The 15597-nt window shown below is 34.5% G+C and overlaps 1 protein-coding gene across 1 annotated transcript in view; it reads right to left on the reverse strand.

Annotated features, from left to right (window-relative positions):
* The window catches only part of LOC139900181 (FT-interacting protein 7-like), a 48757-nt gene extending 36526 nt beyond the window's left edge, over positions 1 to 12231 (reverse strand). The window contains exons 1-3 of the mRNA XM_071882975.1: positions 12123 to 12231; positions 11701 to 11949; positions 11358 to 11605 (exon numbers count right to left, since the gene is read on the reverse strand). Coding sequence (XP_071739076.1) covers positions 11358 to 11605; positions 11701 to 11949; positions 12123 to 12231 — 606 coding nt within the window. The remainder of the gene's footprint in view (positions 1 to 11357; positions 11606 to 11700; positions 11950 to 12122) is intronic.
* Positions 12232 to 15597: the final 3366 nt, after the last annotated feature.

Below are 15597 nucleotides of genomic sequence, written 5' to 3' on the forward strand. Positions count from 1 at the left end.
GAGTAGTTAATAGTATTTCGTAGCATAATATGAACTCATTTATAAAAGCTTTTTCTTCATATTAGCATTTTATAAGTTTAAATTCGGGTAGTACCTACCCGTTAAGTTCATACTTAGTAGCTAATATACAATTCAACTACTACAATTCTATATGAAAAACTGATTATAATAATATTTCGCGTTCAAACTTTTATACAATATTTTACAAACTTACAATACCGCTTATTTTACATAAAGCATGAAATATAGCACACAATAACTTTGATACAAGATAGTTGTAAAGATAATTCTAGCTAGTACACAAGTCGTTCAGCAAAGGCAATAAAGACAAGTAATTCATACGTCCAGAAACAAGTCATGCATTCTGGTTTTACTAGGACTACTTCCCATCCTTGGTCTTGTGGAATATAACCGTTATGGCCGTTGATAAGACAACGTGTTGTAACGTCGTCAAAGGGACGAGAGTTGCGTAATGACCAACAGTCCCGTAATAACCTAAAAACCTCATTTCTTACCCCAATTACCGACTCCGTCACTTGTGGGAACGTTTTGTTTAATAGTTGTAGCCCGATGTTCTTTTTCTCGCTTTGGTGAGAAGCAAACATTACTAACCCGTAAGCATAGCATGCTTCTTTATGTTGCATGTTAGCCGCTTTTTCTAAATCATGAAGTCCTATATTCGGATACATTGAGTCAAAATAATTTCTTAACCCTTTGCGTAAAATAGCATTTGGGTTCCCCGCAATATATGCGTCAAAGTAAACACATCGTAACTTATGGGTTTCCCAATGTGATATCCCCCATCTTTCAAACGAAAGTCTCTTATAAACCAAGGCATTCTTGGAACGTTCTTCGAATGTCTTACAAACTGATTTCGCCGTAAATAGTTGTGCCGAAGAATTCTGACCGACTCTAGACAAGATTTCATCAATCATGTCTCCGGGTAGGTCTCTTAAAATATTGGGTTGTCTATCCATTTTGTGTTTTTATATTGTAAAATAGACAAGAGTTAGATTCATAAAAAAAATACACTTATTCGACTCTTCGTTATTATTAGGTGAGTCAATGGGATTTTTGCTAGTAGACATCTATCACACAATATCAAACATGTTAAGAGATTAATATATCACATAATATTCACATGTTAAAAATATATAGTTTCCAACAAAAATGTTAAGCAATCATTTTTAAAGAAAACACGGTCGAAGTCCAGACTCACTAATGCATCCTAACAACTCGATAAGACACACTAATGCAAATTTTCTGGTTCTCTAAGACCAACGCTCGGATACCAACTGAAATGTCCCGTTCTTATTGATTAAAAACGTTCCATATTAATTGATTTCGTTGCGAGGTTTTGACCTCTATATGAGACGTTTTTCAAAGACTGCATTCATTTTTAAAACAAACCATAACCTTTATTTCATAAATAAAGGTTTAAAAAGCTTTACGTAGATTATCAAATAATGATAATCTAAAATATCCTGTTTACACACGACCATTACATAATGGTTTACAATACAAATATGTTACATCGAAATCAGTTTCTTGAATGCAGTTTTTACACAATATCATACAAACATGGACTCCAAATCTTGTCCTTATTTTAGTATGCAACAGCGGAAGCTCTTAGTATTCACCTGAGAATAAACATGCTTTAAACGTCAACAAAAATGTTGGTAAGTTATAGGTTTAACCTATATATATCAAATCGTAACAATAGACCACAAGATTTCATATTTCAATACACATCCCATACATAGAGATAAAAATCATTCATATGGTGAACACCTGGTAACCAACATTAACAAGATGCATATATAAGAATATCCCCATCATTCCGGGACACCCTTCGGATATGATATAAATTTCGAAGTACTAAAGCATCTGGTACTTTGAATGGGGTTTGTTAGGCCCAATAGATCTATCTTTAGGATTCGCGTCAATTAGGGTGTCTGTTCCCTAATTCTTAGATTACCAGACTTAATAAAAAGGGGCATATTCGATTTCGATAATTCAACCATAGAATGTAGTTTCACGTACTTGTGTCTATTTTGTAAATCATTTATAAAACCTGCATGTATTCTCATCCCAAAAATATTAGATTTTAAAAGTGGGACTATAACTCACTTTCACATATTTTTACTTCGTCGGGAAGTAAGACTTGGCCATTGGTTGATTCACGAACCTATAACAATATATACATATATATCAAAGTATGTTCAAAATATATTTACAACACTTTTAATATATTTTGATGTTTTAAGTTTATTAAGTCAGCTGTCCTCGTTAGTAACCTACAACTAGTTGTCCACAGTTAGATGTACAGAAATAAATCGATAAATATTATCTTGAATCAATCCACGACCCAGTGTATACATATCTCAATATTGATCACAACTCAAACTATATATATTTTGGAATCAACCTCAACCCTGTATAGCTAACTCCAACATTCACATATAGAGTGTCTATGGTTGTTCCGAAATATATATAGATGTGTCGACATGATAGGTCGAAAAATTGTATACGTGTCTATGGTATCTCAATATTACATAATATACAATACAAGTTGATTAAGTTATGGTTGGACTAGATTTGTTACCAATTTTCACGTAGCTAAAATGAGAAAAATTATCCAATCTTGTTTTACCCATAACTTCTTCATTTTAAATCCGTTTTGAGTGAATAAAATTGCTATGGTTTCATATTGAACTCTATTTTATGAATATAAACAGAAAAAGTATAGGTTTATAGTTGGAAAAATAAGTTACAAGTCGTTTTTGTAAAGGTAGTCATTTCAGTCGAAAGAACGACGTCTAGATGACCATTTTAGAAAACATACTTCCACTTTGAGTTTAACTATAATTTTTGGATATAGTTTCATGTTCATAATAAAAATAATTTTCCCAGAATAACAACTTTTAAATCAAAGTTTATCATAGTTTTTAATTAACTAACCCAAAACAGTCCGCGGTGTTACTACGACGGCGTAAATCCGATTTTACGGTGTTTTTCGTGTTTCCAGGTTTTAAATCATTAAGTTAGCATATCATATAGATATAGAACATGTGTTTAGTTGATTTTAAAAGTCAAGTTAGAAGGATTAACTTTTATTTGCGAACAAGTTTAGATTTTAACTTAACTATGTTCTAGTGATTACAAGTTTAAACCTTCGAATAAGATAGCTTTATATGTATGAATCGAATGATGTTATGAACATAATTACTACCTCAAGTTCCTTGGATAAACCTACTGGAAATGAGAAAAATGGATCTAGCTTCAAAGGATCCTTGGATGGCTTGAAAGTTCTTGAAGCAGAATCATGACACGAAAACAATTTCAAGTAAGATTTCCACTCGAAATAAGATTGTTATAGTTATAGAAATTGAATTAAAGTTTGAATATGATTATTACCTTGTATTAGAAAGATAACCTACTATAAATAACAAAGGTTTCTTGATCTTGGATGATTACTTGGAATGGATTTAGAAAACTTGGAAGTAAACTTGCAATCTTGGAAGTATTCTTGATTTTATGAAACTAGAACTTTTGGAATTTATGAAGAACACTTAGAACTTGAAGATAGAACTTGAGAGAGATCAATTAGATGAAGAAAATTGAAGAATGAAAGTGTCTGTAGGTGTTTTTGGTCATTGGTGTATGGATTAGATATAAAGGATATGTAATTTTGTTTTCATGTAAATAAGTCATGAATGATTACTCATATTTTTGTAATTTTATGAGATATTTCATGCTAGTTGCCAAATGATGGTTCCCACATGTGTTAGGTGACTCACATGGGCTGCTAAGAGCTGATCATTGGAGTATATATACCAATAGTACATACATCTAAAAGCTGTGTATTGTACGAATACGAATACGGGTGCATACGAGTAGAATTGTTGATGAAACTGAACGAGGATGTAATTGTAAGCATTTTTGTTAAGTAGAAGTATTTTGATAAGTGTCTTGAAGTCTTTCAAAAGTGTATGAATACATATTAAAACACTACATGTATATACATTTTAACTGAGTCGTTAAGTCATCGTTAGTCGTTACATGTAAATGTTGATTTGAAACCTTTAAGTTAACGATCTTGTTAAATGTTGTTAACCCAATGTTTATAATATCAAATGAGATTTTAAATTATTATATTATCATGATATTATGATATATGAATATCTCTTAATATGATATATATACATTAAATGTCGTTACAACGATATTCGTTACATATATGTCTCGTTTCAAAATCATTAAGTTAGTAGTCTTGTTTTTACATATGTAGTTCATTCTTAATATACTTAATGATATGTTTACTTATCATAATATCATGTTAACTATATATATATCCATATATATGTCATCATATAGTTTTTACAAGTTTTAACGTTCGTGAATCACCGGTCAACTTGGGTGATCAATTGTCTATATGAAACTTATTTCATTTAATCAAGTCTAAACAAGTTTGATTTCTTAACATATTGGAAACACTTAATCATGTAAATATCAATCTCAATTAATATATATAAACATGGAAAAGTTCGGGTCACTACAGGAGGTACGGAGTGTACACCCATTAAGTGATAGATTACCCGGACCCAAAAGTGGTTTTCCATTATTTACTATCATGACTTGGTCTACCTGAAATTTGACTAAGTGTTTTCAGCACTAAGTTTTCTTAGTAAGCTGAAATTTGGCTAAGTGTTTTGTGCTGGTTGTGCTGCATTGCTGGTCCTTGTGCTGGTTGTTCTGCATTGCTGGTCCCTGTGCTGGTTGTTCTGCACAGCTGGTCCCTGTGCTGGTTGTTCTGCGCAGCTGGTCCCTGTGCTGGTTGTTCTGCGCATCTGGTCCTGTTTGCTGGTTCCTCTGCGCTGCTGGTCCTGTTTGCTGGTTCCTCTGCGCTGCTGGTCCTGTTTGCTGACTTTTGCGCTGCTGGTCCTTAAGAGGCAGTAGCAAGAAAACACTTAATACAATTTTGAGTGATTACGGAAGAATTATTCCTGGACCCACTTTTATTTTAATAGTGGAAGGAATAATACTTGTTTATTATAAAGTAATCACTTATGCTTTGATAGTTGTAAAATATAATATTTGTTTATTGTAAAAGTAACAAGTTTTACTTTAATGATAGAAGTAATAATATTTGTTTATTGTAAAAGTAATAACTTTTGCTTTAATGATGAAAGTGATAATATATGTTTATAGAAATATTCTTCCTGTAACCACTTTTGAATATTATAGAAGATACTTTTGTTAATCAATCGGCCAATTGATTTTAATAAAAGACTCTTTTATGATTAAGGGTGTATATAAATATATTAACCAATATGCATGAGAGGATATACAAGTTACGAACATCTAATACTCCTCTGCAAAAGAGTTCTTGTTTACTGCCAATAACAAGAACTAATCTCTGTCTTATCCCAAAGTGATATTCGTGTAACCCAGGCAATAAGGGCCGAATAATTACTTTCGGAAAGTGATACCACGGTTCAGTGATTTATCCGGCTTTTGATTATTTTACCCTACACGAAAATTAAATAAAACCTCCAACAATCGAAAGTAATTATTTGTTATAATCGATGGCGGCTACGATGAAACACATGACGACGAATTTCTCTAAACTTGGTAAGTTTGAGGGAATTGATTTTAGGAGATGGCAAAAGAAGATGCACTTCTTTCTGAGCAGCATGAGTGTGGTGTACGTACTCAGCACACCAATTCCTGAAGATCATGGTGATGATGCCACTGTTGAACAAATTCGGAAAAGGTGCAAGTGGGAGAACGATGACTACATCGCTAGAGGTTTAATCCTCAATGGTATGGATGATTCTCTTTTTGATATTTACCAAAATGTTGAATCTGCTAAAGAACTATGGGACTGTTTAGAAACCAAGTATATGTCTGAGGATGCTTATAGTAAAAAGTTCCTTGTGAGTAATTTTAATAATTACAAGATGGTCTATTCTAGACCGGTCTTGGAACAATACAATGAGCTCATTCGTATACTTGGTCAATTCACACAACATAAAATGAATATGGACGAGTCTATTAAAGTTAAAGTCTCAAGTATCATTGATAAACTACCTCAATCTTGGAAAGAATTTAAACATTCTTTGAAACATAAGAAGGAGGAGTTAACTCTTGTTGAGTTAGGTAGTCATCTACGTATTAAAGAATCCCTCAGGGTGCAGGATAATGACAAACCAAAGAGCAACGAAGTTGCTGGTACGTCTGTTGTCAATATGGTGGATCATAAAAAGTTCACTAGTAAAAATGACAAAAAGGGCAAATGTAAACATCAAGGTTATAACAAGGCTAATTTGAATAAGAAGTCTAAATTGACTTGTTGGAAGTGTGGTAAAACTGGACACTTGAAAATGGATTGCAAGGTTATATTTGGTAATAATAATACCAAAGGAACTAGCACAAGCGGTTCGGGAAATGGTTTAAACAACCAAAGCTCGAAAGGTCAGAATATGTTTAATAATTCAATTAAGAATTATGTTTCATATATATCTGAAGCTTATTTTGTGCAGGATGATGATGTTGCGTGGTGAGTTGACTCGGGAGCTACCACCCATGTATACAAGGATAGATTTTGGTTCAAGACTTACGAGTCCGTAACTGATGGATCAATTCTTCATATGGGAAATGAGTCAACAACTCCTGTTCATGGACATGGAAGTGTGGATTTAAGTTTTAGTTCTGAAAAAACTGTTTGTTTGTTTGATGTTTTGCATGTACCACAAATAAGAAAAAATTTAGTTTCCAGTAGTGTGTTAAATTATTGTGGTTATAAACAAGTGATTGAATCTGATAAGTTTGTTTTGTCAAAACATGGTATGTTTGTTGGTTTTGGTTATTTATGTAATCGAATGTTTAGACTTAACATTAATCACTTAAATGTTAATTTTGCTTTTATTTCAACTTCTGGCATAAATAATTCCACACTTTGGCATGCTAGACTAGGACATGTACACTTTAAAAGAATGCAAGATATGTCTAACGATGGTTTAATACCGGCCTTTGATATGGACAATGAAAAGTGTAAAACGTGTATGTTGACAAAAATCACTAAGAAACCATTTCAAAATGTACATCGTGATACTGAAATTTTGGAATTAATACATAGTGATTTGTGTGATTTGCATGCAACTCCTACTTTAGGGAATAAGAAATATTTTGTTACTTTTATTGATGATGCTTCTAGGTTTTGCTATATTTACTTGTTACATACTAAGGATGAAGCATTAGATAAATTTAAAATATTTAAAATTGAAGTAGAATTGCAACAAAAGGCTTTGATTAAAAGACTTAGAACGGATAGGGGAGGTGAATACGTTGACCAATCGTATTTCCAATCCGTTGGTATTATCCATGAGACCACAGCTCCTTATACTCCACAACAAAATGGTATATCTGAAAGGAAGAATAGGGTCTTTAAGGAAATGGTTAATTCTATGTTATCCTATTCGGGTTTAAGTGAAGGATTTTGGGGGGAAGCTATGTTAACCGCTTGTTATTTGCTTAATAGAGTTCCTAACAAAAGAAACAAGATTACACCTTATGAACTTTGGAATAAAAGGAAACCTAACTTGAATTATCTTCGGGTATGGGGTTGTAGGGCGGTCGTAAGACTGCCTGATCCCAAGAAGAAAAGTTTAGGTGAAAGAGGTATAGATTGCATATTTGTTGGATATATTGAACATTCCAAGGCATATAGGTTCTATGTAATAGAGCCTAATGAGTTTGTCTCAATCAATTATGTGATTGATTCAAGGGATGCAATCTTTGATGAAAATCAATTTTCATCTATACCTAGACCAAAAGATATGATTCCAAGTAACAATGGAATCAATAAGGATTGTAATGATGAAGTCCCTGAAAAGGCTGTTAATCAGTCACTCGAGCTTCGAAAAAGCAAAAGAGAAAGGAAACCTAAATCATTTGGACCAGATTTTAAACTATACTTAGTTGAAGGTTCCAGGGATGATGTTTCTACCCAATATTCATATTGCTTCAATGTTGATGATGATCCTAAAACATATGATGAAGCAATGGGGTCTCAGGATGTTGCATTCTGGAAAGAGGCAATTAATGATGAGATGGATTCCATCATGGGCAATAACACTTGGGTGTTAGCTGATTTACCTCCTGGTTGCAAACCTTTGGGTTGCAAATGGATCTTCAAAAAGAAGATGAAGGTGGATGGAACTATTGAAAAGTTCAAGGCAAGGTTAGTCATTCAAGGGTTTAGACAAAAGTCTGGAATTGACTATTTTGATACTTATGCTCCTGTGGCACGTATCACTACCATTAGACTGCTGATTGCTTTGGCTATAATTCACAATTTGGTTATTCACCAGATGGATGTGAAGACAGCATTCTTGAATGGTGAATTAGATGAGGAGATTTATATGAACCAACCTCAGGGCTTTGTCATGCCAGAAAATGAAGGCAAGGTGTGCTAACTTGTGAAGTCCTTATATGGTTTGAAATAAGCACCTAAGCAATGGCATTAGAAGTTTGATGAAGTGGTTTTATCTAGTGGTTTTAAATTAAACCAAGCAGATAAATGTGTATATAGTAAATTTGATGATTCTTGTAAAGGAGTTATAATTTGTCTATATGTTGATGACATGTTAATCTTTGGGACTGACCAAAGTCAGGTTGATTTAACAAAAGAATTTTTGTCATCAAAATTCTCCATGAAAGATATGGGGGAGGCTGACGTTATCCTTGGCATTAGGATCAAACGTGAAAGCAAAGAAATTTCAATTTCTCAATCTCATTATATTGAGAAGGTTTTGAAAAAGTTCAATTGCTTTGAATGTACTCCTGTGAGTACCCCTGTGGATCCAAGTGAGAAGCTTATGCCTAATCAAGGTAAAGATGTATCACAACTTGAGTATTCTCAGGTGATTGGCTGTTTGATGTACGCCATGACTTGTACAAGGCCGGATATTGCTTTTGCGGTGGGAAAACTGAGTAGATATACTAGTAATCCTAGTACTCATCACTGGCAAGCAATTAGGCGGGTACTGAAGTACTTGAAGAAAACTATGGACTATAGTTTATCTTATAATGGGTTTCCTTCGGTAATAGAAGGATATTCTGATGCGAGTTGGATAACCAATATTGAAGATCATTCTTCAACAAGTGGTTGGGTGTTCTTGCTTGGGGGAGGTGCTATTTCATGGGCTTCTAAGAAGCAGACATGTATTACCAACTCAACGATGGAATCTGAGTTTATTGCTTTAGCTGCTGCTGGTAAAGAAGCAGAATGGCTTAGAAACTGGATCTATGAGATACCATTATGGCCTAAACCTATAGCACCCATGTCTATCCATTGTGATAGTGCTGCGACATTGGCAAAGGCTTATAGCCAGATGTACAATGAAAAGTCTAGACACTTAGGTGTTAGACATATCATGATTCGTGAACTCATCATGAATGGGGTGATTTTCATAGTGTTCGTGAGGTCACAACAGAATTTAGCTGATCACTTGACGAAGGGATTGGCAAGAGACTTGGTTGACAAGTCTGCTGTGGGGATGGGTTTAAAGTCCGCGTAAATTTCTAATTATAAGATACCCAATTCCCTTCTGATAAAAATTAGAAGTTGAATTCAATGTGGAAGGCTTATACTTAGAAATTTGGAGTACGTAAGTTTTGTATCATCCCAAGGTAATGTATGTACTCGGACCTGCTGAAGGAGAGGTTAAAGTCTGGCTTCTTAATAGTTCATTTGAAAAAGTGCATGAGCAGGTGCATGACTGAAATGAACTACCTATGTGAATGTGAAGTTTTGTCGCTTCAACAAAGCTTGGACTTTTGCTTTCGATACATTCATGAAAGGATATGGACACATGGCTTGTAAAGTGTCAGGATAGCTTTAGAGTATTTGAAAACTTATGTGTATGTTATTTTCAGTTATTCAAATGGGTTGAAGGGTTCAATTCTTAGAACACCTCGATTCTCGAATATTTGGAATGCGTAATGTAATAAGGTGAAAATTCAATCTTCAAGATATTTTCATTTATGCATGAGTTTTGTTTTAATTTGCTTGATTCTCATGAAACGAATTGCACTAAATTGGGGAGGATTGTTGGAAATTTAGTGTAATTGTGGGTTTTAATCTACACTTGTAAATGAGTTTGGAGGTACGGAGTGTACACCCATTAAGTGATATATTACCCGGACCCAAAAGTGGTTTTCCATTATTTACTATCATGACTTGGTCTACCTGAAATTTGACTAAGTGTTTTCAGCACTAAGTTTTCTTAGTAAGCTGAAATTTGGCTAAGTGTTTTGTGCTAGTTGTTCTGCATTGTTGGTCCTTGTGCTGGTTGTTCTGCATTGCTGGTCCATGTGCTGGTTGTTCTGCGCAGCTGGTCCTGTTTGCTCGTTCCTCTGCGCTGCTGGTCCTATTTGCTGGTTCCTCTGCGCTGCTGGTCATGTTTGCTGACTTTTGCGCTGCTAGTCCTGTTTGCTGACTTTTGCACTGCTGGTCCCTGTGCTGACTCTTTTGCGCTGCTGGTCCTTTTGCTGACTTTTGCGCTGCTGGTCCTTTTGCTGACTTTTGCGCTGCTGGTCCTTAAGAGGCAGTAGCAAGAAAACACTTAACACAATTTTGAGTGATTACGGAAGAATTATTCCTGGACCCATTTTTACTTTAATAGTGGAAGAAATAATACTTGTTTATTATAAAGTAATCACTCATGCTTTGATAGTTGTAAAATATAATATTTGTTTATTGTAACAGTAACAAGTTTTACTTTAATGATAGAAGTAATAATATTTGTTTATTGTAAAAGTAATAACTTTTACTTTAATGATGGAAGTGATAATATATGTTTATAGAAATATTCTTCCTGTAACCACTTTTGAATATTATAGAAGATACTTTTATTAATCAATCGGCCAATTGATTTTAATAAAAGACTCTTTCATGATTAAGGGTGTATATAAATATATTAACCAATATGCATGAGAGGATATACAAGTTACGAACATCTAATACTCCTCTGCAAAAGAGTTCTTGTTTACTGCCAATAACAAGAATTAATCTCTGTCTTATCCCAAAGTGATATTCGTGTAACCCTGGCAATAAGGGTCGAATAATTACTTTCAGAAAGTGATACCACGATTCAGTAATTTATCCCGCTTTTGATTATTTTACCCTACACGAAAATTAAAATAAAACCTCCAACATGGTAACCTGACTCCAAACAAACTTTGAGATGAATCTTCGGTTGTTTATTCTTATTTCTTGCTTGTTCGTTGAAAAACACTTTATTGAGTTTGAACCACCGAGGTTGGAGGTGATATTCAAAATCAGATCTTACAGGGATGCCACTTAAGGGTAAAACTGTCCTTCCCATCAATTCTTCTTTGCTAGGTGTACCTCTATTGACAATGCTTATGGTAAGAATTTCATCCAGTGGTTCCGAAGCTATAAGTAAAATCTCCTCGTTCCAAGAAGGATTACCATCAATTACCTTGGGGGTGCTGGTCAGCTTGGTCTGATTCTCAAGATGTAACTTTACTCGAATTTCAGGTGGCCGATCTTGGTATAGAGGTGACGCATGCTGAGCTTCAAGGACAACAACCCTTAGATAGTACAAAGTAGGAGAGGGATATATTCATCTGAGCCTGTGCGGTTTGTGAGGTTTTAATGAGGTACGTTACCGTTCGAATCTGAGTTCCATAGTTCAGGAAATGCATCATTAGCCTCTGCTGCAATACCACTGGTCCCACAAGAATATCGATCCCTCGTTTCATTGTTTTTAAAATTCAAATAAAGGAGTTGTTGATTTCCATAATACTGTGCTCGAACGGTGTATATCTTAAGAGAAATATCACCACGACCATGAGGAAAGAAGCCTCGTTTACAGAGCGGATATCTCTGGACAGAGGCTTCAGACTCTGATATCAAAACTGTTCCACCAGAAATTTGAACACAACCAAGGAAGTCTTTGTTAGGTTGGCAGTATGATCGTCGTACATGATAACTTGGATGATGGAGTTATGCAGATTTCTTGGATTTTGGACATCAAAGATGAGTTTTTCATTCCAACATAGATAGAGATCTCGGGTCTTGGTTTGGGTACGCAGGCAGCGGCCATCGAAGTCAACCTCAACAAAGGGGCTGGCTAAGCCATGGCTGTCAGTAGACAAGAGGTCACAGGCATCAAGCACCTCTATTATGAGTTTTGCCATTGATAAAACTCAACCAAGATTAAAGTCAAAAAGAACTTGTCTAAGGAGCATATATCTTTTTTATTGAACAAATTTATATATATATATATATATATATATATATATATATATATATATATATATATATATATATATATATATAATATATATATATTGGCATTATCAAGAGGGAAATAACCATTCGGGGGGAAGCAAATTTTTTTTTTCGTTTTTTGAAAAAACTTTGTTCACGAACATTATAGATTGGATGAAAATATGAACATTTAATAAAGACACTTTGTGATAAATGTTTTTATTTTGGCGGGAAAACGCTCGAAGAAGTAATATATAACAATTATCGTGTTTTTCGAGCGTATTTTGAGGTTTTAGATATTAGGTTTTGAATATTAGGGTTTAGATATTAGGGTTTATAGGGTTTAGATATTAGGGTTTAGAAATTTAGGGTTTAGGGTTTAGATTTAGGATTTAGATTGAGTTTTTAACACGAACGGTTTAGAGTTTAGGGTTTAGGGTTTAGTGTTTGGTGTTTTGGGTTTATGGAATAAACCCAAAACACCGAACCCTAAACCCTAAACCCTAAACTCTAAATCGGGCTAAATTTTACTTCACAAATCATGGAAAAAAAAACGTTAACATTCTTCACGAACAATATTATCTTGAATGTTATTTTTGTCGATCGTTTTCCCGCCAAAATAATAACATTCATCACGAAGTGTCTTTTCTAAATGTTCATATTTTCATCCAATCTATAATGTTCGTGAACAAAGTTTTTTCATAAAAGTTTTTTTTTTTTTTGCTTCCCCCGCTTCCCCCGATTGGTTATTTCCCCATATATATATATATATATATATATATATATATATATATATATATATATATATATATATATATATATATATATATATATGCACGCTGTCATACCAATTTAAGCGTTGACTTTTTATCATAGGATAATCCTTCAATTACTTATTTTATTAGTCTTGTACGTATATAGAAACCAATGGAATGGCTATACATTAGAATTTTAAATTATTTAGCACTCCTCCAAGATCTTCTCAAACGTCTACCAGTGTTACTTCCGAGTTACCTCCGGGCTTTGAATATTTTAATCACGAAGAGGATGAATTAGATGAACCACTAGTTGAATTGTACGGAGTACAATTGGTTAGAAATTGGGTATGCATTGACTGTCCGGATTCGTTCTTGAATCGCGTGTTCACTTTTTCTATAAAGTATTTCGACCCAACGATTGCCTAGGTTGCACGAAATCTTTACAGGGATAAGACAAGAACACAATCAGTGTTTTTGGCAATGAAATCACTGATCAAATTATCTGAGAATATGTGTGTGTTTTCTGTCTGTTATAGAAACAGTTGGAAAATGAAAGGGTGTGTCCCTTCATTTTGGCGAGAAAAGCTGTTATACCAAAAGGTATATCTATTCGCTGAAAGGGTTCGAATGCACTTTTCTTAAGTAACGACTAGTGCAATTTCTGGCGGGACCCCAGTCAGGGGCGCTGCCCCTTGGACCCTGTCAGGGGCGCTGCCCCTTGGACCCCGCATGGGGGCGCAGCCCCTTGACCCCCGCATTTTGCGCGACAGTTAGTAGCCAACTCTTACGGGCGTGTACTCCACATTCTTCGAACCCGTTGTTAAGTATAGCTAGCTAACACCTATATTCAAGTAAATCGCAACTAGCTAAAAAGCACATTGGATGACACTAAAATCACCGACACAATTCAACCATCCGCTCTTTTATTTTGAACGAACTTTTACCATATACCTTAATTTAAAAAGTTGTGTAATCTTTGATACAACGTGGCAATAAAAAAAGTCACTTTTCTCCCATTTTATCTCATAACCAAATCATACAAATTCTCATTTAGAATACGAATTCCATTCAAACAAAACTATTTTATTATTTTAGAGCAATTGAGGAGGGTACTAATTTGTGAAGTGCACACTTATTTCAAGATTTGGTACTTACAAACATTTTGAGTTTTTATTTTTGTGCCTTGAACAGAAACTAATATCTAGAAATGTCACCAAGTGCGTAGCCTTCTCTACGTCTAGCATTGTTCAATACTACTCCCCTACACCGCATTCGTGAGATTGAGTAGTGTTAGTTTTCGTTGTCACGTGTCACCAAGTGGATTTCGCAATATCCACATTCAAGGGTTGAGCCACTATTTCTAGAAGGCAGTGGCTTCATGTAGCCATATTCACGCTATTGTTGTCATATACCCTACTAACACCCGGAAATACATACACGATAGTGATCTAGCGTAACTAAGGAATTGCAGAATGAACTTAGAAACAAGACCTTTGAATCCGTCCGGAGGTGTAGAGTGCACACCCATCTAAGTCACGCTGAAATTACAAAGTACCATCAATGGAAATGGGCACAATCTCCAAGTAACATGATCTATACACTACAACAAATTTATCAATTGTTCATGCATATTTTTACACACTTGTAAGAAAGTGTGAGCTTTTTATCAAATTCCTCACACTTATAAATATATATATAAGTTTGCTACATTTATAAATGTCGAATGCTATTTATTTGTCACACATAAAATTGTAGGAAAAGTTTGTTCACACTTATTAATGTGTACAAACACAAGTTTAATCACATTTAAAAATGTGAGTAAATTTGTTACACCTCATTTAAGCATGAACAAATCTAGTGTGACAAAATTAACTTAACACTCTTATGTGTGGTTATTTTTATGATTATACACACAAATTAGTGTAAATTTTTTCCCTACACTTCTATGTGTGAAACTATAACGATATTCTACACTTATAAATGTAATACATTTACACACATTTACAACTGTGAGGAATTTAACAAAAAAGTACGCACTCTTTAAAAGTGTGTAAATTTATGCGTGGTTAATTAGCAAATTTGTTGTAGTGATACAAAGTGTAGGTCACATCTTTAATACAAAACGTATTAAATGCATCAATTCAATCAGTGTAAGTAATTAAAATACCCCATGTTGACATGGAAATTTGGTTGCTTTGATGAACATTAGCCATGCGACTACAGAAACTATGTTTGAGATCCTAGAGGGTCATGTAACCAGTCTCCAAGTTCTTCTGGTCTCAATAGGTACCATGGGCCTCCATCACTTGGTACACTACTCAGGCGATCATAACCATCACCATCATCCTCTGCACCCCCACCATCATTCTCTACACCACCGCCATTCTTACCAACACTTTCACCATCACCTCCACCAGCGTTCCTTATAACACGATCCACACCAACATGAGCATCACCACCACCACCACCACCACCACCACCATCATCCTTTGAATTTAAGTACATTAGATATATCTCACGAAATTCTTCCCATTT

Source organism: Rutidosis leptorrhynchoides, chromosome 3 (genome assembly GCF_046630445.1).
Source record: "Rutidosis leptorrhynchoides isolate AG116_Rl617_1_P2 chromosome 3, CSIRO_AGI_Rlap_v1, whole genome shotgun sequence".
NCBI classification, from domain to species: Eukaryota; Viridiplantae; Streptophyta; class Magnoliopsida; order Asterales; family Asteraceae; genus Rutidosis; species Rutidosis leptorrhynchoides.